Here is a 26,776-nt window from a genome sequence, read left to right on the forward strand (position 1 = left end):
AAAGTAGCAAAGTTGGTGAGAACAGGCCACTTGATATTTTGAAATGTTGCAGCCTGTCATTCTCACTATATGATGCCCATGTTACAATGAGCAAAATATTCTAATTCATTTACATGTTAACCAGTTTCTAAAATATATTAGTAAGTCTGCACGTGTTTCTCCTAGGATATCTAATTTCTTTCATTTTATTGACAGTATAAAAAAAAGGAAGATCATATTTGTATCAATAAATGTTAATCGAAAACACCACAATGCAAGTATATGAAAATAGCACAAAAATTTCCGTGATATATTATTATTATTATTACCACCACCCAGGGGACGTGCTCTCTAGGAGTTACAGGCCTCCCCCCTGAGAGGCATCTGCAATGTAATGTCCTTTAAATTCTAATGTGGCTGGGAATTCAACACAACCAAATATAAACATTAAGGATCTTCATTTTTTGTATAGCAGTTGTAAAATCTCATGTTGTGGACACCCTGTATTTCTATTTAGCAGCATTGGCATATTTCAGGTGGGGGTGCTCTCCACATAGCATTTAAAGGAATGTGGAGAACCAATCAGACCTACTGTCCAATCCTCACCTTATTGTGGTGCCCCCTGTTAGGTATCTACCTGAATACTGACCAAATGAGGATGGGCTGGCAATTTGGGATTTAGCCAACCAAAATAAAAAATGATGGTACACATGATAGAATTTCATGCCAGCTGGGGTGCCGCCCAGTTAAACAACCCCCCCCCCCACCACCACCACCACCATTGATTTTGCCAAGGAACCAGCGCAAAATCAATGGTGGCGGCAGGGGGGGGGGGTCGTCAGCTACTGGAACAAATCCTAAAACCCACCCCAACTCAACATCACCAGAGTTCAAGATCAGTACTATCAACATACGAAGCCTGAATGACAAAGAAATGTAGCTAGCTGAGGAAGTGAATAAGTACCAGATCGACATAATAGGGATGACAAAAACTGGTGAGATCTTTCTGAGCAATAAATACAAAATATTATATTCAGACAATGACAATCAAGGAAAAGTAGGAGTAGCCATAGTATTCAACAATAAATACGAGGCTAATCTTCTTGGATGGCAGGCAGTCTCAAGTAGTGATCTGGGCAAATATGAGAATGGAGCATGTCCCCTTCTTGCAATGATTTAATGAATCCTCTCTACCTTCTCTTTTGATATTGACTGTTTCCTCCATGTTGTTTCAAAATGCTTCTTGTCATTAGGAAATTTTCTTTCCACAAACGGATACTCTTGGAGTTGGGTGCTGCCTTCTTGTACACCTGACAGAACTTGCTGCACTGTTTTGATTGATTTCATCTCAGTTAACCACACAACTTGTCTTTCTCTGACCCTGATTCCATGTTTAAAACTATGACAGCCCTGTCCAGCAGTGCCACAGCATCGTGACGCAGGAAAAATTCTGGATGAAACTTGTAGTCTCTGGAACGTTTGAAGAACCCAAACCTTACATTCTTCTGCATTTCGATTTTTTACTGTTCTTTGAAACTAGGGAGGTTCATTGTGGACACCCTGTACTTTCATACTTTTCTGCATATATATAAATTTGGGTTCCAGTGTTTAAACAGTGTCAATTTGAGCATCTGTGTGTGATAACATTTGAAATTTTTAATGGGCTTGTTTTTAGTAATGACACAGTATTTGATTACATGCTTTAATTGTTCAACTAATTTTGGTAATCCTGTGCATTCTTTGGGAATAGATCAAAATGGAGTTTAGTATTTTGTGTGCTTCCATGGCACTTATCATACCTTACCTTTAAAAACATTAGGGATTGGGAACCATGTAGCTGAACATTGCAGCCTGTGCTTTATGATTACCATATGAATAATAGCAGAAGCTTTATCATTATAGCATTTGGTGTGTCAGAATTCTAATGAGCATCCCCAATGAAAATATTCATGCTCCTGGAGTATATATTAAACACATTTTAAGTCAACACATAAATGATGTATCTCTCAGTATTGATATATTTACTTTGCTAAACTGCACTTTATATGTTATCATTTTTACAATGCAAACCATTTCTGTAAATTTGTTTCTAGAGTGAAGGTACAGCAACAATTCGAACAAAAAAATTTATGTCCAACCGTCTGCTTTGCAGAAAGCAAATGGTAAGTATTATTTTCCTAGAGAATACATAATTGGTTAAATTTTTTGATTATTAAGAAACAGTGTGGTGCAACTAGAAAATATCCCTCAAAAAATGACACTTAAAATGATCTTGTCTGGCACAAACACATTACATCCATGTCATCCTCGATCTCCAAAAAAAAAAAAAAAGAAAAAAAAAAACTTGAGTGTAATTTTGCTCTTAAGACTGCCCAGCTGCTAATCACAAATCTGCCTAATCTTGGAATACTGTTCTCACATTTAGGGTGGTGCATCAAGACTCCTAAAATTCTGATTGGCCTAGAATTTTGGTTTATATGGATTTAACCTCCCTGCCGGCCAATGTGGATGAAATAGTGACACAGAATTGCACTTTGTATCCATGTTATTCAATGGGTTTAAGAGCTTCGTATTCAGATTTAGCTCGGCGTCTATAGACGTCGTGGCTGGTTGGGGGGGGGGGGGGTAATGAATGCTGTATCTCAGTTGTCTGCATTCTCTGGTTGGTTTATCTGTTTTGTGAGATGAAAAATCTCAGATGTCTGAGATTCTGTCTCTGTATGGGATTATCTTGAATTAAACATTTCTGAATTTTTTTTTATGTTATTATTACGGGCAACTCCAAGGAGTCCGTAGACTCATCGAGGGAGTCCCTAACATCATGTCAAGAACAACTATTCAATATTCACACAGTATCTATCATACTTTGCCTTGAACTCATTCACAGTCATGGCACCCACAACAGACTCTGGCAGCTTATTCCATTCGTTCACCACTCTCCAAGTAAAAAACCTAGCTCTAACATCCTTGCTAACCACACTCTTGTCCAGTTTCCATGGATGGCCCTAGTCCTCCCACCACCAGTCCTGTTCTCAAAAATATCCTCTGAAATAGAAACCCCTTCAGTAATTTGAATGTCTCAATCATATCACCCTTTTTCCGCCTGTCAACCAATTTCTGCAACCCACAAATCTTCAACCTGTTCTCATAAGGTTCATTCCATAGACCTGCTATCATCTTGGTCACTCGTCTCTGGATCCTCTCCACCTCCTCCCCATCAAGAAGAAACCCTGGTGCCCAAATCTGGGCACAGTACTCAAGATGGGGTCTTATCAAGGCTCGATGCAGAAATAACTTGCTTGTCTCTGCTCGTCAAAGTATTCTTCAGTAACCAAGTGATTTGATTAGCTAATTTAGCCACTTTTGCACTGTGTTCCCTAAACTTCAACTCCCTATCCACCAACACTCCCAAATCCCTGGCCTTGTCAATCTCCTGGAGTACAGTTCCACCAATGTGCTATACTGCTACTAATCTTTTCACCTCAAAATGCATAACCTTACATTTTGCCACATTAAATTGACATCCATTCTCCTTAGCCCAATCCTGCAAAATTTTGTCATCGTGTGCATTCACTATTGCTCTACCCAACTTTGCATCATCAGCAAACAAATGAACAGTTCCTCTCAGATCTTTTTCTATATCGTTAATAAACAAATTAAACAGTAGTGGTCCAAGAACAGGGCCTTGTGGCACACCACTAGTGACAGGCCATCTTTTCGACTCTACTCCTTAATAAACTACTTTCTGATATCTATCCATCTCACCAACCCTATATCCATCCCCATATGCTGCAGTTTACTGATTAGAATTCCATGTGGTATCCTGTCAAAGGCCTTAGTAAGGTCCAGTAGAATCACTGTAAACCCATTACCCTTATCCAGTGACAACTGAACATGAGCAAGTTACTGAGGCATGATCTACCCTTCACAAAACCATGCTGGCCCCCATACAGTATCCCATTGTCATCTATTCATTCCTGTATTTTCCTTTTGACTATTTTCTCAAAGACCTTGATAACGGTTCCTGATATGCTGATCGGTCGGTAATTTACAAGAGTAGTCTTGGAACTGCCTATATGCGGGTGGATATATTGTAATAATTACTATGTTTACTGGACAAACTCAAAAGTTAGGTAAATGTCATGCTTTTAGATCTCTTCTGCTCTTCCTGTTAAGATTTCTTTTCATTACTTTTATATTAAAAAAAAAAACTGGAAGCACCTAATTGCTGTAGCCTGAACAGTAACATGTTAATAACATTCTTTGTGTTCATATCGATATGCAAGATGTTATTTGTAGAAGTTTGTGGTAAAACTATCAATTGCAAAAGAGTGGCATTCTAGGATTGTGAAGTGCAGCAGAAATTTAATGTTTTTGTGAATCCCACCTACTAAATGTACTATAGGTACTACAGTTGGCAGTGTGGCTGGGCATAGAGCTTCACTTCATATAGATCTGAATGCTGTACCAGGACAGTTAATTCTGTACATATATTCTGCTTTGTAACTGTCTTTGGCCTCTTAATTTTTGTGACTGGTTTTGCCATTTTTATAATGAAAAACCCCAGGTTACTTGAGTTTCCATTGATACATGAGATCATCTAATCTGAAAATTTTGTTGTAATGGTTTCTTAGAGAAATACACAGGTAGATGGCATTGTGTATGTGCTTGCACACAGATGAACACATCACTTGTAATAACATGTAGTTATTCTCTCACCATTAAATGTAAAGATGTATATTTCTAGCTAAGAATTCAGCTAGAAGATGAATTCTTAGGAACTTGTTTTGAAAAAATATGGATATCATCATCAAATTCTTGACGTGTATCCTCAATAGGTGTATAGGATATGATAGTACTACATGAAAAACTTACATCACCATTAACTTCCTGTCTACAATTTTCCTTCAAATCAATCTGTTACCTGTCAAGACTCCAACACCAACATTGTCAGATCTTATATTTCTGTCTTTAAAGGCACTTTTTGCTGTATCGATCCACCTATACCTTCGTTTTCCTCTGGGTTTTTTCCTGCCAACTTGGCAGAGAACACTTGTTTTGATAATCTTTCCCCTCCCATTCTGTTTAAGTGACCATATCACCTGAAATTAGTCCTGCTAACACATTTCTGGATGCTAACCATGCCAAGTTCTCTCCTAATATCCATCTTCCTGTACTTCGTTCAATTCTAACTGCTGACTTACAACTTATAGACTAAGTATTGCTTGATATAATGCCTCATTGAAAGCATACAACTGTAGTTTTTCTCTTGTCACCTTGTCATGCTTTTTGCAGATCTACAAAACTTAAATACAGATCTTTGTTATATTCCCATGATTTCTCAACTACCATATTTGCCTGCGTATAAGACGCACCCCCTGTTTTGTACACATTTTTTATGAAAAAAAACTTTATCACTGAATATTATAATGAATTACAGTATTTCAAATATAAAGTAATAAGTAGGTCTACTTTCAACAAATACTTAATCGAACTAGGAAAGAGTACCCACCTTTTAATCTTCTTCATCAAAACCCAGAAATTCATCGACAGTGCTAAATGAAGAGGCACTTGAAACTCTTCTGAATCAGAATCTGAGTCCTCATACAACAAATTGTTCTCTGTACCATCCAATGCATTACTAATGCCACATTTCTTAAATGATTTAACCACTGTCTCAGTTTTCACAGCATCCCATGAAGCTTTGACCCACTCACAAACTTGCGAAATGCTAGGCCTCTTCCTTCTTTTGAGAAAATTTAACGGCAGGAATTTATCACAGTTCACAACAACAGCCGCGACAACATTTGGAAAGTTTAAACGAACAGGAACACAGCTGTGATCGTGGATGACAGTGCATGCACATCTACTGAACTCTATGTAACTGGAATGCTCTCACACCGCAAGGAAACAAGAAAAGAAATTGCTTGACTTGGAACAGAGAAAATTTCCAGAAATGAAAGTAATAAAAAAAAACTGGTATCGATGTATTTTCAGACCTATTTTCAAAGGAAAAAAGTGTCTTATACGTTGGCAAATACGGTATTTGTCATAAAGTGAAAATCTTATGTTGATCTAGTACTCATCAAATTCTTCTGCTAGTTCCATTTCTTTTCCTTTGATGCTTCTTATGTTGGTGGTGCCAGTCTTGATTTCTGCTGATATTGAGTTGGGAATTTGTTCCAGTAGCTGACTTCACTGTTTTCCCTGGTTCCCTGACAAAAAAAAACAGGGGATCTTCTTTAACTGGGCAATGCTCCAGCTTGCATAAAATTCCATCGTGTTGTACCATCATTTTGGGTTATGGTTTAAGCCAATAAGAATATAGTTTAGTATCTATTTAGATGCCCAACAGGGGTGCACCACGAGAAGGTAAGGATTGGACATCAAGTCAGAAGTAAGTAGACATAATTACTTTTGACCTGATCAGAAGTAATTAGACATTACTTCTTACCCTGGTCTGCATTTCTGAAAAAGCCATGTGGATGTCTCCTCCCAGTTATCCAGCCTTGACCCTTAAGCACCCTAAATTTTCTTTCATTTCTTGTTTATAATAAAAGGCAAATTTATACGAATTATCCATCAACAATAATATAGCAGAAAAGACAGAACATTCACAAATACAAGAAAATAGATAGCACTCACTTAGTCACATGATCCAGTCTTTGCAGTATAACTATTTTTTGAAGAATCTGTTATACAAGAGATTCAAGCATTTAATTCAAGAGATTCAAGCAAGACTTTTTTCTTGCATTTAATTACTTTGTTTATAATCACCAGGTTTATTTTGCTATAAAATTGTATTGTAACAAAAGGAAATTGATTTTTTTTAAAGAATAGATTGTCTATTACGTATGTCGTGCATATTGTGTATACTTATAAGGTTAACACTGAACTAATTTTTTTACATTTGATCCACACACGAAAGGTCACATGACCTGTTAGTGCTGTGTGTGGCCAAGAGGAATAGAACAAAGGAGGAATCTGTTCATTTTGCTTGGACAGCTGAGGATTGTAATCTTTGGGGAAGGCAGAGTGGAAGAGACTGTTCCAAAGGACAAAAGTAGATGGAATGAAAGAGGAGGCAGTGAAGTTGGTTCTGTGAGTTTCAAGGCGGACTAAAGGGTGTTGGTTATCAATGGCTCTTTTTTAATGATTTTGGAGGAGGGGGAATAATTGTAGCCCATTCAGCAGACCACTGTCCATGAACACTGAACATATTTAAGAGAGATTAATTGAAGTGGGTATGTGTGAGAGTGGCGTCATTAGCCGAATTGCCCTCTTCTGGACAGAATCATGCAATCTTAGAGAGAATTTGGTTCACCAACCCAAATATGGAAGCAATATTCCATGGATGGGTGAATTTGGGCTTTGTATAGGAATTTTAGCTCTGTAGGTGTGAACTAATGTCCTATGCAAAAAAAAAAAAGTGCACGAAGATTTTTGGCTGCAGAAGCTATATTGAAATTGGTTGTGCCAGGAAAGATCTTAGGTGCAGGTCAATCCAAGAAGAGAAACCTGATCGTGCTTGGATATTTCAGTATTACTGAAAATAAGGGGGAGGCATGCAAGCACTGAGTTTTGGTGGCATTGAAGTTCACAAGGTTGTCCTTGAGCCACTGGGATATAGCTAGGGAATCTGAGTTCAAGTCGTTGGTTAGTGTAGATCTTGAGGATTCAAATATTTGAGTACTACATGGTTTGTTGAATGAAAAGGAGCAATGGACTGTACTGTCGTCAGCAAAGCTGTAGATAGGATTGGAAGTCTGAGAGAGCAGGTAATAATTTATATACAAGAGAAAGAGTGAGTGAACGAATATAATCTGGGGTGCTCCTGCATTGGTGAGGAAATCTGACACATACTAAGCAATCAGTGAGGAAGACAGACCATAAGATGGCAGTTTGCTGGGTAGGTCCATGTGCCAAACCTGATTGAATGCCTTTGAAATGTTGATGACAACAGTGAGTTTCTCCATGGCCTGAGTCCAGAGGTGAGTGGTGTGAACAAGATCATCTGTAGAACACAAGTGACAGAATCCGTACTGCCGGTCACTGATTTGGTGGTTCTAAAGTTGGTTATTGATGACCTTCTCCATAGCTTTAGAGAGAACAGATGTGAGAACAATTGGATGGTAGTTCGTTGATTGACTTTTATCAACTTTCTTTGGGATGGGTTGGATGTGAACCTGCTTCCATGTTATAGGATAGATTGAAGAAGTGATACAGGATAGGTGTTAGTTCTGGGGCATGATATTTTAACACAATAGGTGGGATACCATCAGGACCAGGTGCTTTGTTTATGTCTAGGTTATTTAGGATTCTTTGGATTTCTTTCTGTCAGAAGACTGGATTATGAACTATGCCCCAGTCTTCATTGCAGGAATTGGAAGAGAAAAGTATAATGCCTGTAAGTTGGCCTTGTCTTTAGGTGCGGTAACTAACCATTTGGATGTGAGAGTGGTGGAAACTTGGGTGGGCAGGAGGCAAGTTTTCAGCATTTGGCCCTTTCAAAGTCTGACTTGGACTTGGTGAGGATTCTTTTACAGCTGCAGTGTAGGCAGAGTAGGTAACTGGAGTTTCGGTCTTAAGTCATTCGTGGTAAGCAAGGTTTTTGTTTACAGCTTTGGCACACTTTTTTTGAGAACTGGGGCTTGAATGGTGGTGAGTTTGGAATGGAATGAGGAATGAAAGCCTCCATTCCAGTGAGGATGATTCTGTGATTCAGTCCGAGTAGGTGTTTGAATCAGAAGAACTGAATCCGTAGTTGGCCCATGGGAAGGAGGAATAGAAGTCATCCCAGTTGGCACCCTTGTAGTGCTAAAGCACAAGAGACTGTGAACTGGTGGGTGAAGGTTGTTCTGTGGCAGAAGAGACTTGTATGTGGTTATGGTCCAGGTTTCCAAGATGCAAACTGACAGCGGAAAGGGAACTTGTTAGGAAAAGGTCAAGTGTGTTGGCAGTGCTAAAGCACAAGACACTGTGAACTGGTGGGTGAAGGTTGTTCTGTGGCAGAAGAGACTTATATGTGGTTATGGTCCAGGTTTCCAAGATGCAAACTGACAGCGGAAAGGGAACTTGTTAGGAAAAGGTCAAGTGTGTTGGCAGTTTGAAGGGGGGGAATTGTCAGGTATTCTGGTTGGAAGATCAATGATCTGAGGTAATTTCTGATGGCAAACGCCTCAGCATCTGTTCCTGCTTGATCGGTGAAACTGGAAAGAGAAGCCAATGTGTGTTGTGGGCATTGAAGTTCCTAAGAAAGATGTCCTCACTATTAGGATATTTTGATTGCAGAAAGTCACTTTGTTGGGATATAGTTGAAGAGGTCAGAGTGGTTGATGGAGTTTGGAGAGTGATAGATGGAGCATATGAAAAGGGCAGGTTGGTTTGGTAGAGAAATTTTGAGCCAAAGTAGATCAAACATACTGCCCACACAGAGAGGTCAGTGTCCTGTCCATACATGGCCTTGGCAGTTCCCCCAGCAGCCACACTATCTGATCTCCCTCCAGTTGTCAACTGCAAAATAAGTGACTGCAGGATTTGTCGCTGACTGATCGGGAAGCCTTTGAATTCATTACTGACTGGTTTGAACCCATGTACTACCAGCAGCTGGCTTGTGGAACAATTTTACTGCTGTACCCTCAAATAGGGGAGGGTCCAAGCCTCCTGAGATTGGTATGACATTGAGGGTATCACTCTCACTGCATATGGGAAGACTTGGGGTGCACATGAGCTGGAAATCTTGCTCTAGTGAACGAACATGGCTGCAACTACTTCAATTCTAATAAGCAATGTGGTAGTATTTCACCTGGCATCTACCAGTTATGATGACACGAAAGCATCGATTTGATTGAAATTTGGAAATAACTGCAATTTCATTTAAAGCTTATGATATCAAAAACATTTCTTGCAAGATTTACTGTTTCCAAGTAAGGCATCGTAACTATAACATGTAACAGCAGCTTTATAAGTGAAGCAAAAAGCTGAAGTATGGTGCATAATAGCGTGTAATATTACTGTGGGAGAATGAGATTTTTGGAACTTGTAAGCAGATATTTATTGAAGTCATTCGATGATATAGAAAGAAAAATGTTTTTCCATTATCGATTGTTAGGTCACCACAATGACGAGAAAAGAGTAATATTTGGGTGGAGATGAGGCATAGCATGTTGAGTTTTTAATTACTATAAAAAGCAAAGTCTTTCATATATAGTTTTGCACCTTAAAGGAGATAAAAGGGAAGAAAGTGAAGATAATTGGCTCTTGTTATGACTTAGAGAAAACCAGCATCTAAAATTGCAAATGTTTTTGTGATTCTTTAAAAGGAACACTATAGTGTTTGAATTAAAGATTTCAGATTCAGAAATGTTATTTCCAACTCTCTGGAAGTAAAACTGCTTTAATAAATTTGTTGGCAGCCACCCATAATCAAGTAGCTTAACAGAAAATAAGCTGTTTAAAATGGTGGGGGGTATAAATTATAGGGGGGAAATAATATTTTGAATGCATTTGGAATGGCGCTGAAAATTAACACACCTCTTGTCTTTGTTAATTCATCTGTGGCGAGTGGATTTCTGGAGTCCTGATTGGGAGTACAAATTGGAGATCTATTTCTAAAGGGATATTCAGTATAATACAAAACATTTTTTTTAAAAAAAACGTTGTGAAAATCTAAAAAAAAATGGATGTTCGTTATCAGCGATTTTGTAAAGTATTTCAATATTGAATCCCTTGCTAACATTGAAAAATTTAAAAAAAAAATCATTTCGATGTCTTTTACAACAATTTCAGTACCTAACCCTTTACCAAACTTGAACTGTGCTAGATGACCTAATTTCTACTTTTACTGATTTGTTCCAACATTACATTACTATGTATAGTTTAATTCCACTGAAAATCTGTCATTTGGATGTATGTTTGCAGTTCCCAACTTCTGAAGAGGGAGGAAAAAAGTGACATTTTAGGAGGAGTACTGCAATTTAAAAAACAGTTAGCATAATTTAAACATTTTTATCTGGTGCAATTATGTTTGTAATAAGACTTTATTTTTTCTTTTCTTTAGGTTGTAGATGTACTTCATCCTGGAAGGGGAACTGTTCCTAAATCAGAAATCAGAGAGAAATTGGCACGAATGTTCAAAACTTCTCCAGATGTAATCTTTTGTTTTGGATTTCATACACAGTTTGGTGGTGGAAAGACAACAGGTTTTGCACTTATCTATGATACATTAGATTATGCAAAGAAGTTTGAGCCAAAGTATAGGCTTATAAGGGTATGTGTCGATAAGCTATTTTGTGTTATATGCTAATCTGAGTTTGATATACATATTTAACAGATACTCTTAATATCAAAAGAAAGAAATTGATATTAAAAAAAAAAAACACTGGTTTCTTTTTGCTATTCCAGTATTTCTTTAGTGACATCAGAGTAAACCCCACTTGCTAACATCATCATTATTAGCAAACCTAACAAATACAATTGGAAAAGAAAAGAGATGGTAATCTGCTAGAGTAGGAACAAATTTGCAAAATGATATAGTATTATTAACATTAGCCCTCCATGGAGTCAAGACTTCATGGGAGATTCACACTGCACACAAAACTGATCAAACTATGCTTTAAACTCATTCAACATGTCTGCATTCACCATTTTGGCTGACAGTGTATTGCTCCATGCAAAGAACCTGCTCCTCACTTCTTTACTCACACCGTATATAGTTTCTAGCAGTGACCTCTTGTTCTATCTTTTCTCCCAATTTATGAAAAATTTCTTCCACATTAAAACCAGGTAAACAATCTCTTACCAACTTATCTCACAGTTATATTCTCATTGAAAACCAGATGACCAAATCTGTGTGCAATAATCTATATAAGGCATGGTCAAGATCCTCTTCATCATTGCCATAATCCAGTGTGATGACTTCACAACTTGTGACCCCTGAACTTTTAGGTCCTTGTCTACCATCATTACCAGATCTCTTATCTCTTCAGCCTCTTTCTAAATTTCCGTCATTTTTATAGTTTGCATCCCATCCTTGTTCACAAACTTTCAGAACCTTACACTTTTCAACATTGAACCAACAGTTCCATGCATTTTCTGATTCATACAATATATTCAAGTCCTCCTGTAGAGCCACAATATCTGCTTGGCTTCCCATTTTCAATTTTGCATCATCTGCAAACAGCAGCATTTTTTTCAGTTAAACTCATCTCAGTATTAGTATACAAGTTAAACAACAGTGACTGCAAATTAGACCTCTGTAGCTTTCCTCTTTCAGGGTACTACACCCCATACGCAACTTGTTGATACCTCTGTATTAGTGATTATATATTAGAGCATAAACTGATAACTTAATCTGGCTGTGTCATAACTTTTTTTGTACTTGCACATCATGTCACTGCTTACTTTGTTATGCATTTGCATTATACTAGAGAGATATCTTAGTAAAGCAGCATGGGTTTTATGTCAGTGAAATAGTGGTACAGTATCTGTTTTTGAACTCATTAAAATACAAAGCACTTACAACTGACTCTGGCAGCCCATTTCATTCATTTACTACTCTCCAAGTGAAACATCTAGTCCTCACACCTTTGCCAACTACACTCACTCAACTTCAAGGCATGACCACTTATTCTGCCCTCACTAGCCATATGTGAAAATATTTCCCCTACATCAATTCTATAAACCCTTTAAGCAACTTAAATATTTCTACCATATCCACCCCCTTGCAACCTATAGCTTCCCAGTCTATCTTCACAGGGAGTACTTTATGCATATCTTGCTGCCTTACTCTTCATTCTTGCTTGAAGAAGCAAAAGTGAAGAATAAAGAAGTGAAAATTGTATATTACCAAATTCTGATAGCACTGAATTGAAAAGATGGGCAATGATGGCAAATGATTCAATGCATAGTCTACATAGAAGGAATGATTGCAAGTTTTTGGAGGTGTGTGTGTGTGGTGAATTTGGAGGAAGAATGGATTTATATAAGAGGGTTTGCTTTCACATGAATGCTGTTGGTATATGAGGAGTTTGGGAAACTAGATTATGATGAGAGGAAGGGTGAGAATTTAGTCATAAGAGTAACTGCTAATGATATATTCTTAGCTTAATCATGGAGGTGATTATGAAGATTGTGCACTCTACATCTTAAGTATGTGAAGTGAAGGAAGTACAAGGATATGCAAGATAAGTGAAGAATTAATATGAACAGAGATCTGAAAGTTGTCCAAATGGATTGTGCAGAAAACTGATAAGTCTACCAAAAGTATGGATGTAACTTTTGTCTGTGTACAAATGCCAGGAATATCAGAAACAATGGAATGAATACTTTATTGCCATTAGCGAGACCTGGCTCTCAGTAGCAGATATACTAACTGGTAAGCATAAAGGATGCAGTATTTTTAAGAAGGATAGATGAGATAAAAGAGATGGGGTGTAATGTTGTGATTGCAATATTAGTAAGTTTCCATGTAGTGAAGTGCTTGAAGCTATATGGTGTGAGATAGTCTTGCAAGATCAGATATATGGTGGTGTGTTACAGGCCTAGTGGGTCAATTTGCCAGTGACAGTGAAATGCATCATCAAATAAACTCAATGGGTACTAAGCAAGTAATCACTATGGTGGCTTTAATTATCTGAGTATTGATTGGGTAGTCCTGATATCTCATGATGAATGAAGGTAAATTTATTGGGCTATTGCGAGACAACTTCCTTGACAGTTCCATTTGGTGGCTCTTTGGAATAAGTTGACCTAAATGTGTGCTGCTCATTTTCATTGTTTTAAAAGTGATTTCTATATAAATGAAACAACACAGCAGCAATTCTCAAAAGGATCAATATACAGAGAAATCTATAAGTGTCCCATAACAGTTTTTTATTCATATAATATTGTCACATGCAAGCATCTGCTAATGTGCAAAAAAACAAACATGGCAGCAACAAAGCCTAATGACAACAGTGTTCTGAGGATAACTAATGCAGTGCATCTGACCAGCATTGATAAATCCCGCAATTCTATGAAGTGTTGCAGCTGTAGACTAGATGTCACAGGTACTAAAAAAAGCCTTTGCAATGTTTGCTGTCAGTAATCACATGCTTGGTGCATAAAAATCAACAAATTGTCATATATATTTCTTGAATTTTAACCAGCCTTTCTAACTTCTTTCAGTGAAGCCGTTTCTGAACTTAGCAAATGCATTGAAAGCTTGGAACAGCACCTTGCTTCTATAAGCAAAACTTTCTCCCACAAAATCAAATGAATTAAAGCCAAGCTAGAAGAAATCCACAATTAGCACATCAACAGTGGACTGCTCAGTAGGGGCAAAAACAAAAAATACCACAGTTATTCTCAACTTCCTCACCACAAGCAATGATATGAACATATCACCAAACTAATGGGAAAATCCAGTTTCAGTTGCAGAAAAGTCATTTGATGCCACTGTTTCAGATCTACAAACAAAAAATAGGACAAGGCAACCTTCCTGTGATTGAAAGTAACCTCTGACACACCAATTAGTGCTTCAAAGTTAATGGTGACTGAAACAGAGCCTCAAGGTCATTTCTCTTTAATTGTGCATGTGACTGACCTGAACTTACCTTCAGCCAGTAGGAATAAGGATGACATGCAACAATTAGAACAAAAACAATGCACCAGTGAAACATGGCACATCAACTACAAAAGAGGGATACTAGCATGGAAAAGCTGTTAAGAGCAATTTGAAAACAGAGAGCATGTATGACATCCTCAGTCAACAACAAACTACAGATTCCAGTCTGCAAAACTTCATCTGCTTTTTACTAACAAGCTCAAATATATTCTTTTGGCTCAAAAGTTGCTTTTGTGATGTGCTTACTCTGACATGCCATGACAGTAAGCATATAATTTAGAATCTACTAATCATGATCCAGTTTGGCTGAAAATCTCTGTCCCACTGTCAAGTTCATGTGCTGTGTATATTACTCTCCCAATGCTGCCAATCGCCCCTTCTCCTTGAAAATTGATGTCCTTCAGTCCAACTATCAGTGAAGTTATCTTTCTCAGTGATAGTAATATTCACATTCCTTTCCCAACTGCCAAGCAGGTAGAGATGCTAAAATATTTCCCCCATCACAAATGACCTTATGCAAATTGTTCGCGTGCCACCAGAGTAACAGATAACCCTAAACACGCTGAACATCTTCCTTGCTGGTGTTCTTTTCACATATACTGTGAAGGTCATATCTCTTGGTCCATTCAAACCACATCATTGCGCTTTTTTTTTTCCCTACAACAACACTTGCACTTTGTGTAAGGTATCCTACAGCAACACTTGCACTTTGTGTAAGCTAATGGTATCAAATTTGGATACCATTAGGTATCTAAATTTGATACCATTCCTCCAAAATGTGTTGCCCTGGAAATCAGTCCATGTCCAACCTATTCCAAAGAAGGATAACAGATCCTTACCATTAAACTATTGCCAGTCTCTCTCTCACCTCAGTTCTCTCCAAAGTAATGGAGAGAAACTCAGTGTCCAACTCCTATGCTACCTTGAACATTCTTAACTAATAAATGACTGCTAGTATGGATTCTGTCAATGCTGTTCAACAGGGGATATGCTCATGACTATGTTACTCATCTTTGGATAAGTACCATGTAAAACTTGAGTGAATCACTCATGGTTGCACTAGAATATCTCCTAGGCTTTCAACCAGGTTTAGCACAAGGGCCTGTTAAGTAAGCTCCCATTCATTTGGTCCCATGACTTCTCTTCTGCAAATGGGTTGCCATTTTTTGCACTGGGTGCACACTACACATAATGGTTCCTTACTTAACTGTTGCATAGTTATCTTAACTATGCAACTAATGCTGGAGTCCTGCTAGATTCTGTCCTCTTCTATTTCTTCTATACATCAATGACCTTGACCAGCAGTCCAATGCTCAATTTTGCTGGTAACAATCGCAACATATTTCCTCATTTTTGATAACTTGACAAGGTTATCAAAAATGGTCTGGAGATCAGAATTCAGGCTTGTGGAGGTTGTTTTGGGACAAGGCTTGCCAAGCCTGAATTCTGATCTCCAGACCATTTTTGATAACCTTGTCAAGTTTTGATGCCTACAAAACACAATTCTACCTTATTTCCCACAAAAAAGAACCATATTTTCTCGGCCTTACCTTTGACAACCCCATGTCTCTAGGCAAGATGAGATCTCTCTTTCTCTCTTCCCTTGGCATAAACAAATTGCATTTGTTGCTTTCTTGGCATCCAAAAAATTAGAATTCCTCTCTCATTCAAGGCATTACTTACACTTGCATGGTTATTTTCAACTGTCAGTCAACAGTGGTATGAACAGCTGTTAACCCTTCAAATCAGAAATTTGCCAATTCATTGAGTACTGGCTCACATCTGGGACGATGCCCAAGACCTCCCTAAAATATTCTGCAATAGACGGACTGATTAATGTCTTGCCATCCACTCACACAAGTATTTAGTATCTATTGCATGCATCTTTAAATATTTCTATGGTAAAAGGTTCATCAGAACTGGAATAAATAATCCCCCACCCCCTATCTCTTTACCATTGAAACACATGCAACCACCACCCAACATCCCTTTACGATCCAGTTGTGAAGACAGATCACTGTCACCAACAGGCTGTGTGATCCAGTCAGAAAATGTTACATGCTGAACTGCAATGCAGGAAAACCTCTCATGTCTGGGCTAAAAAAAAATCATGTCACAGAAGGAACTTTAGGACAAAGAATATTCTAACTGATTATGATGTCAAAAGGTGTTTGAGTTGTGAAATGTGACTGTTTTGCCTCTAGTTGATGACAGTGATTTATGCTCACACAGATTGCTGTCACCAACTGGCTAAGTGTATGGTCCATTCAACCATACACTAGTTCATTCCATACCAAGGAATGAACTAGCAGAGGAGAATCCCATGGTGTCAGTTGCTAGATGAGAAGATATCAGTATTTCAGCGGAAGTACAGGGTGTTTCAAAAAGAATGACCCAATTTCAAATAATTATATTTAATAATGAAAATGTGGTACAGTTACAAAATAAATTACCAAGTATGAAGTAAGGCCTAAAGTTTCACTCACCACAATTACACTTGGTATTACACAAGTCGTATTCATTTGTGGTTTGTGGTTGTAGAGATGCAATTTTCAAATCAGGACATTCTTTTTAAAACTCCCTGTATTAAGAAGTACATCTATGATGCCATATCGGAATTTATAGACATACATTTTATTTAAAAGGATGGTTACAATATACACATTTGTCATCATTTGTTATGTCAGTGCATACTTAATATGCAGGTATCTATTAAGGTTATATTTGAATTCATAGTGAAATTAGCATTCGTGTCCTTTTGCTTTAAGACAGGATAAAAGTTTTCAGTTTGATACTGTTGTTACTTTTGTTTATTTTAATTCTGAGAGGAATGTGGGAGAAAAGACATTAATTTTTGATTGTAAAGATGCTAAATTAATGACTGCTATTAAATACTAATCCACTTTATATGTAATGAATTTTTATTAGAATGGGCTTGGAGAAAAGAGTAAACAAGGGAGAAAACAGCGTAAAGAAAGGAAAAATCGAATGAAGAAAGTTAGGGGGACAAAGAAGGCTAAAGTTGGTGCAGCAAGTGGAAAGAAGGTATGAGAGAGCTAGTCATTTATGTTGTAAATGTCTTAGATTATTCTCTGTTTTAGTGCACTTTTGTAATCTATTTTATTTCTGTTATTTAAATCTGAAATTTATTTGAGTAAAAATGAAAACCAAATGTGCTATTTGTTTTTCATCAGATACCTTTTATCAAGAATGGGTCATGATATAAATCTTTCAGATTAGTTATGTATTATTTTGGCTTTTACAAGTCCTTTCAAATTTGAGAGAAGACTTCAGAAAATGCTATGAAGTCCCTTTGCAATCATTCTAATCTAAATTGCAATAATTGTTTAAGAATAAATTCTGGGAAGAAAGTAGTGGCAAGTTGAACTCATGCTAATCTAACATTTGAATATGTATATACAATTCTTAAACAGTACTCTTATTTATTTATTCACAATCTGGTTCTGGACACAAGTATACAAAAGATGAAACAAAGTGATTACTATTTAGTTTTGAGCAGAATAAAATCTGCTAAAAAAATTGAAAACAAAAATATTTAAGCAAGTTTTAAAAAGAATCAAAGTTGAACAGCTTTCAGAGTTTTATTGAAATATGCTGATATTAGATGGAAAATGAATCTGTTTGAAACCAATAATGAAATCTCAGAGTCAGAGGTAGACTATAGAAAAGATTAATTCAGCCAGAAAGGCATGCTGTGAAGTTGTTTATAAGATAGAAATATAACTCCATGATTGTTGTAAGAACTGAAAAAGACTGTCCAGGAAAAGAAAGTACATTGAAAGTTCCCTGCCAGTTAGTCAGCAGATGACCTAAGAGAATACAGATTAAACGTAAGAAAGCAAAGTAGTGTGTAAGAATAGTTAAACTCTGGGTAAGAATACTGTAAAAGGAATTGGGGATGATAAAAGTGACATGAAAATTGAAGATATTCTTGATTGTCTGAATAATTACTTTGAAAGGTTATTGAATAAAACAAGAAGTGACATAACGGTGGTATTCAAGAGGAATACCATCAGGAGTGCATATCATTATTTGGCAGAAAAGCCATCAAAATCATGAACTGTAGGAAGCAAGCTGTATTCAACCAAAAATATTCAAATATTGAGATATGGAAGTTGTAGAGTGGCTGCATTGCATAATTCAGAAGGCATAGTTAAAAGGTCTGATTTAAGGTGATTGGAGTACAGCTCTCATGCCCATCTATTAAAAAGGGAACTCAAACTGAATGTGAGAATTAGAGGAATTTCATAATTGAGTGTTCCAGGTATGATTTGTGTAGTCATATGTGAGAAGACGCAAAGAAAAATTTTTGAACGAAGTGGGAAAGAACAAGTATGGTTCAAGCCAGGTGGGTATTTTCATGATCAGATTTTCACTTATAGACAAATAGTTGAAACATGGGAATATAACATGGAGCTGTGTTTCAGTTTTGTAGACCTGTGAAAGGCATATGACAAAGTTCCAAGAGAAAACCAGTTGAAAACAGTACAATTATTATGGTGTAAATGGGAAATGCACCAAGTGATGCACAATTTGTATTTAAGTTGTAAGTCAACAGTTAAAATTGAATAAAATCTACTTTATCTCCATTGCATGAAGGAAAGTGACATTAAATGAACTTTTAATGCCCTTGTGACATTATAAAACTTATTAGACATGCAATCACAATATTTGCAATAATAAAAATTATTTGTGTGTGTGGTCTAATAAAGTGGCATTAAACTTGACATCAAAATTGTTGTGAAGGCCTGTATAATTCAGTGAGAGTGGCTCTTCCATCCTCTGTACTAGGCTGTACAAAGATAGACTTAAGTTCAAGTCGCCAACTGGAGGAACTTTTTCTGTAGGCCTTTCTTTGACTGGTTCCCAGGTTAGTTGATCACGTCTAGGATGGTCAAGCAGATTTTTTTCTCCCCAAAAACTGTTTTTTTCCTTGTAAACTCAAGAAATTTGACTATAGAATCCACATTATTTCAGACAGTAACACATCCTGTTTAGGGTTAGGTACCAAGAGAAAACAGCACTTGTTGGCTGTCTCTACATCGGTGATAGTCATGGGCCAGCTATCTCTGATTATTGTCAGTGGAGATTGAACTCTTCACTCAGTCTTCAAAAGCTAGATAGAGTTAAAAGGCCTTGCCTACTCCCTATAAGGGAATAAAAGATATTACCTGATTATAAGAAGTTTTTTTTTTTTTTAACCAAGGAAACCTTTCTTTCCTAAATTGAATAGCAGCCGTAATAAATATGGCATGACAATTCCAAATAAAAAGACAAACTATGAAACTGCATTCATCTGAAGATGTAGGTGGATTGATGCAGTTAGTTGTACCTTAGACCAAACTGTATGAGCTTGACAGTATCGGAACTGGCAAATAAATTTGGAGAAAAATTGTCACTAGAAAGTTAGTAATGACCTAACCCTCATGTAGCATCATCATCATAGTATCGTGTACAGTGCTTGAGGCTTCATATGAGGAATTTGATATATTGTATTTACTCAATATATCTTGCACCCCTGATTTTACTTTACAAAAAAGAAATTAAAAAGTTTAAAACTTTAAGAAATATATAGTGAATGTTATTATTCAGTTTTAGATCATTTGGAATTCAATTGAAGAGAATCAGCATTTCAACTCCACAATTAGTTGCTTGCCTCTGTCGCTGAGTCGCGTTAATACCGCACCTACTGACCTACCATTGCTGTCTGTTTCGCATTCTGCTTTCACTTCTTATTAGTCATTTATGAAGGATTGTTTGTATTGGTAATTTATGCTTGAAATATGGAGAAACATTCAAGTTCCAGTGCTGGTTTTCAACTTAAAGTTATTGATTTTGCATACAAACATGGCAGTCGAGCAGCAGGGCCTGAGTTTAATGTGTGATATTGGCATAAACAGAAATTTTCATTACTAAACACCAATTAGTCAAGAAAAGTATTTCACAGATCTAAAAGTGGAAAGTCTTCTGCATTGGAGGATGAGTTATTTGCATATGTATTAGGTTTGCATAAGGATGGTTGCTGTGTTTTGCACGAAATGTTACATTTCAAAGCTTGTGAGTTAGCTACGAAACTAGGCATCAGTCACACAGATCTGAAAGTGAGCCGAGGTTTGATCACGAGATTCATGAAGAGGGAAAGTCTTTCCCTTCATCGAAGGAATCCCTTTACCAAAGAATGCTGAAAGATTCCAAGGATAGGTAATTGATTTTCATTGCTATGTGATTCAACTTAGGAAGAGCAATATTGCCGATACTGAACACCCCTCAATTTTGACATGAACAACAATAACAGAAAATGTAAAAAAAAAAAAAAAATTGTGATAATGCACAGAGGAAGTGAAAAGCATCGATGCACAGTGATGCTCACAATCACTGCAGATGGTAGAGAGTTTTCTCCTTATGTAATATTCAAAGGGAAAACAGTGCTGAAGGGGAATTTTCCTCCTGGAATAAGAGTTCAAGAAAAAGGGTGGATGAACACTAGAATGGTTCAAGATTGGGTTACAACAGTTTGGGAGAAATGACCATGGACCTTATTTTGATGCCTGATTTCATTTGGGATAGTTTCCGCAGACACTTAGAACCTGAAATAGTAAAACAACTTTCGGATGTGAAGACTGATGTGGCCATTGTTCTTGGTCGTCTTACACCTTGTCTACAGCCCTTGGATATATTGATAATCAAACTACTCAAGGACTAATTACGAAATTGGAGTGGATGGCAGCTGTGAACTGACTCTGGAGAGGAAGATTAAGAGAACTTGTGTAAAGATTTGAGAGCTTGGGACATGATTTCACCAGAAATAATTGCCAAGAGTTTTAAAAACTGGTATCTACAACGCACACGAGGAAACTGCTCTCGAGACGAAGTAGCAATAGCGAATATGAGATTCTTTGCAAGTTATACTCAATTTCAGTTTTTTTTTAATCATGGTGATCTTATGATTCCGAAATGATAAAAGGACAAGCATAACAAGACTTTGTTTTAATTTAATTGTAGAAGCATTGTCGCTAAAGATTAAAGAATCATTTTATAAATATTGTGAGCAGTTGTAAATCATGATTACCGAGGATTTGACTATGAATGTAAATTCAGTTTTTTCCTGAAAAACTAGTTTCTGAAAATCTTTGAATATATCTCCCACTGATTTTTTAACTTTAATTTTGGAGGGAAAAGTGCAAGTTATATTTGAGTAAATACGGTATATACATAGTCATATGCAAATAGGGATGTGTTTGTAAAATACACACATTCATGAGGTGATTTTTTTTGGATGCTTCCTATTTAATTTGACTTCTATTTAGTTATTTAATTTTTAAATTTTTACATCCCATCTTGTGGTGTTGACTGTGTGTATCTTTAAATAATTATGATGAATATTTGACAAAATTTATCAGGCCTGATTGGCTAAGTAGTTAGCACGTCCACTGTCCAACTAATAGATGGTAGGTGAATTTCATCAGCTTCTGTGAGATCACTATCCCACTTACTAAAGGCCTGAAGTGGTTTCAAGGAGTTCCATGTTTGGTATGTAGAGCAGTTTCTAAACCAAGTAAAAAATTCCTAAATATAAAAAATCTTTAAAAAGTAATAGAAAAATAGGGGGTGGGGTTGCATTAAAAAAACTTCAGTGATGCTCAGTTATTGATAGTGACGCTCATATTGGGAAATTCTGTTGGACTGTTAAACTTGGGTTACAGTTAATTAATGCTAAATTAACATAAATCCATTCAAACATTGAGTGTAGAATGCTGTGACAATTGCACATCCTCAATTGTCATTAGCTCCTCCTCCCCAGCTCATTTGTAGGCTATAGTTTGGAGGTCTCACAGATAGAAGCTTGGTGTGTGTGTGTGTGTGTGTGTGTGTTTATTTATGGATAAGGAAAGGATACCTTAAATTCATTGCTAAAATGGTACTTTTAAGTTTCTTAAATTGAGTTTGCCAACATGAGAGACAACTATTTCCATCAGAACCTAAAATATCAAATAACATTTGCTGCTTTAGAGGATTGCACTGTATCAAATGTCATTATTGGTATAACATGTTAGATTTCTTGTTTCTAGCTCTCTGCAGCTAGAAGCCTTTTTCTTTGCTATGAGGATTTGAGTATAAATCAAATAAAAGGTTTGAAATTGCATTGTGAATATTTCAAATTTTATAAAAGGTTGGTTTAAATTAGGTTTATGTTTCATGAATTATCTATCTTCTAAAACTCAACTCAACTGAAAAAAAAAAATACCACTATTGTGTAAACAGTATTAGTTATTGCCCAAGTATTTTGTCCAAATGCCTAAAAGGGTCAAATGGACCCTTTTAGACATTTGCTTTCTTGTTAATTACTTTGTTAAAGTTTCAAGTTAGCCCAATATCTTGTCTGTTTGCTATTATGTTTAACTTTTAACATATATTTTCACTATAAATAATGAAAATATTTCTTTATGACTCCAATTACATTTATTATTGCATGAAACATTTTTAAATAGTTATACTTTTTGATTGTCCTGCATGGGTAACATTTTTACCATTTAGTATGATGTGTATACATTAATGTCTTCCTTTTATTTTCTTAAGCTACAAAAAAAAAAGCCTTGCTGGTGAGTGCTAACCATGATTTGTTTTCACCCTAGTACCATATTAATACCTGAAAATTGTTAATTCCAGTGATTTCTTGAAACCAGTCCATTTGACTGCATGAATAGATCTTAACTATTCCCATTTCAGGTGTAGTAAGTAGTACTGGCAGTAAAATGCATCTTTGTTCTAACAAATCATTAACTGATTTTTTACTCAAATCATAACCAGTGTTGTGAATTAATCAATTTTGTGTGTAAGAAACTAAATTACAGCATCTGAAATACTTATAAATGAAACAGTAAATGCTTAGAGCTTTGATTAGATATTTATATACTTTTCTTTGATAATCCACAGAGACGTTAAAAGGGATAGCCTCACCAGTGAAGCTGTCTTCCATTCTTGCTGCAAGCCTCTAGCTTAATCTTTTCTTTCTGTTCATCTTCCATAGGCATTGTAGTCTGGTGGGATTTTTTTTTTTCTGATAGTTTAATTTTCATTACGTTATGTAATTAACTTGATTTCTTTTTTTTTTTCCCTTACAGTAATTATGTGAAGAATGGAGGCTTCTATGTATTAATATCATCAAATAAAAAAAATCCAACACAATATGCTTGTCATTTTTTGTTTTCTTAAATTGAGAATTCTTGTATTGAAACAGTGAAGTGCATGTGATAAGTATGACATTCCCATCATAATTTGGATATTGTAGTGATTCTTTATATATATAAAGAATGCCACTTGCAACTTATTTCTCTAAGAAGTCCTATTTTGAAACCTGTTTATCTCATTCTCTAGACAGTTTATCTTGGAACCATTTAAAAGAAATTAGCACTCTTAAAGCTTCTAAAATTCATTATTCTAATAAAATTAACCTAATCAGAAAATTTGATTCCCTTAAATATATGCAAGACTGCCAAACTTCTCATTTTGATTCTACCTTTTTGAAAAAAGTTATCAATAATTCTTCCCACCAACTGTCTTCGGCAGAAGAAAGTATACTTGCTAAAGGTCTTAATTTTGTCACTGCTCCATACCTAAAGAACGCCTCTTAATGAAGATAGAAAAGGCGGCATCTTTATTACCAATCAAAGACGCTAACCTCCTTCGTATAGAAGCCATTTTCACCATAAATCATGCTAGACCACCTCCAGACAACATATCTTACTCTGAAAGAGCATCTATTAAGTCTTTAAAAAATAATAATAACATTGTGATTCTACCTGCTGACAAAGGGAATACGACTGTCATCCTAGACAAGTCTGATTACTATAATAAAATTTTGGAACTTTTAAACAGTGATACTTACTCTGAACTTAACCATGATTCTACAATTGAACTATATAATAAAACTAATAATTTATTAAAAACCACCTTGGAGTTACCAAGAAACATCCGTCTTTCGCTTAGATCACTTCATCCTTTAATCCCTCGATTATATGGTCTTCCCAAGATACACAAGGCAAACATCTGCTCAGACCAATAGTTGAAGGGACTCGCCTACCTACAACCTTTCTAAGTACCTCGCAACTTTTTTAAGAAATCTTTCTGGAATTTCCTCTTCTCATATTAAAAACTCTGCTGACTTTGTATCAAAAACCAAGGACATCAAACTTAAAAAAACAGATTTAATGGCTAGTTTCGATATTGTCTCTCTCTTCACAAATGTTTCTGCTCAAGAAGTCCTTAATCTTCTTAAGAACAAATTATCCAAAAAACTCTTTGCTTTACTCTCCCATTGCATAAAGTCAGGATACTTCAAATATGACAATAAGATCTACTTACAAACTTCAGGTCTAGCCATGGACAGCCGATTCTCGCAGATATATTTCTTAACGATTTTGAAGAAAAAGCTATTAACTCCTTCCCCCTTAAACCAAAATTTTGGTATCGTTATATAGATGATATATTCCTCATCTGGGAAGACGGTGTCAACAACTTCAATTTATTTTTGGACCACCTAAACAAGTTTCATGAAAAAATCTCTTTTACCTTCGAACTGGAATCTGTTGACTGCCTCCCATTTCTAGATCTGAAGCTTACCAGATGTTCTGAAAGTATTAAAATCTCAATTTTCAGAAAACCTACTCATACTAACAGAAGAAACAAAAATTGAAAATGAACTCCTTTTTCTTAAAAAGACTTCTTTCAATAATGGTTTTTCTCCTAAGAAGATTAAAAATTTTCTTTCTCTCTGTCACCCAACTGCTTCTGAAGATCCCTCTTCCCCCAGAGCCTTTATTTCTTTGCCTTACATCAGCTCTCTTTCAAAACTAGCTAAAATTCTCAAGAAATTTAACTTCAGAACTTGCTTCACTACGCTCGCAAAACTTCGCTCCATACTTAGTAAACCTAAAGAGAAATATCTTCCAACTCAGTTTCCAGGAGTCTACAAGATCTTATGTGATTGTGGAAAGCCAAACTGCTAAATCCATCCTTCTACGTTTGGAAGAACATTGTAGAGATATTTCCTACAACAGGACTAGAGCCAGTGCTCTCTCTAGCCACATACTTTTCTCCGTTAACTCAGATGAAGGCCGCCAACACATTGTGGACTGTACACAAACTTCTAATATCCATGTGTGCTATGATGAACTTGAAAGAAAGATTGTCAAGTCCAGAGAAATTGCGTTAGATTCTTCCCATATCAATAACTCCCTAAGTTTCAATCTTTCTGATGCACACATTGCCTCTGTTCAATACTGGCTCATGTAGTCAACTTTTATTTGGAACTCAAGCTCGCCTTACTGTTTTTTTGGAATAGTACTGTTAATGCAATTTTTAAGTCTGTTATTTTTTGTATATTTCTTTGATTGTGATACCTGAAGAAGTTGATCCATTCAACGAAACCAGTTAACTAGTAGTATCTTTTTAAATAAACCATGTCATCTCTATCTCTCGGTATCAGCCATTTAAAATAATTTATAATATTTTCTACCGAGTGAAAATGAATAATCACTATATATATATATATATATATATATATAAAACAAAAACTTATCTCAATGGGGAAATTATTTTTAAGAAAGTAGTCATAAAATTCCATCATTTTGAGTTATAGTTTAAGCAGTAAGAATAGAATTTGGTCAGCTAAATCCTAAATTGCTGGCCCATCCTCATTCAGTATCCAGGTAGATTCTCAACAGGGTACACCGCAAGAAGGTGAGTATTGGACATCAGGTTAGAAGCCATGGTCAGTTCTCCACATTCCCAAAGAGCCCATGTTGAGGTCTCCTCCCAGTTATCTAGCCTTGATTCATAAGCATCTTTGCCAAGATGGCAGGAAAAATACTTAACAGAAGACAAAGATGTAGGTGGATTGAAAAATTGCCTTAGAAGACACTTTTTACTTCATAAGATCTGATAATATTGGAATGTTGACAGATAACAGGCTAAACTGAAGGAAGATTGTTAATAGGAAGTTAGTAATATCGTAACTTTTCGTATAGTACTATCATAAGATCCTGTACACCCCACCCCCCGATGGCACCTCCATTTAGGAATTTTATGGTGTAATAAAATTTATTTCTTGCCAAGCAAATTTCAAATAAACTTGTAAAAACGAATATTTTATTGCTCTAATTATCATAAGCA

The 26,776-nt window shown here is 36.2% G+C and overlaps 1 protein-coding gene across 2 annotated transcripts in view; it reads left to right on the forward strand.

The window, feature by feature from the left end:
* RpS24 (ribosomal protein S24) overlaps positions 1-23,791 on the forward strand; it is a 28,019-nt gene extending 4,228 nt beyond the window's left edge. Inside the window, exons 2-5 of one of the 2 annotated variants that reach the window (XM_090408947.1) lie at positions 2,073-2,141; positions 11,039-11,248; positions 17,513-17,629; positions 23,540-23,791. In XM_090408947.1, coding sequence (XP_090265073.1) covers positions 2,073-2,141; positions 11,039-11,248; positions 17,513-17,629; positions 23,540-23,548 — 405 coding nt within the window. In that variant the 3' untranslated portion in view covers positions 23,549-23,791. The remainder of the gene's footprint in view (positions 1-2,072; positions 2,142-11,038; positions 11,249-17,512; positions 17,630-23,539) is intronic. The other variant, XM_090408948.1, reaches the window with a different exon arrangement.
* Positions 23,792-26,776: the final 2,985 nt, after the last annotated feature.

Source organism: Typopeltis vanoorti, chromosome 19 (genome assembly GCF_054136105.1).
Source record: "Typopeltis vanoorti isolate ZY-2024b chromosome 19, IOZ_Tvanoo_1.0, whole genome shotgun sequence".
In the NCBI taxonomy this organism is placed as follows: domain Eukaryota; kingdom Metazoa; phylum Arthropoda; class Arachnida; order Uropygi; family Thelyphonidae; genus Typopeltis; species Typopeltis vanoorti.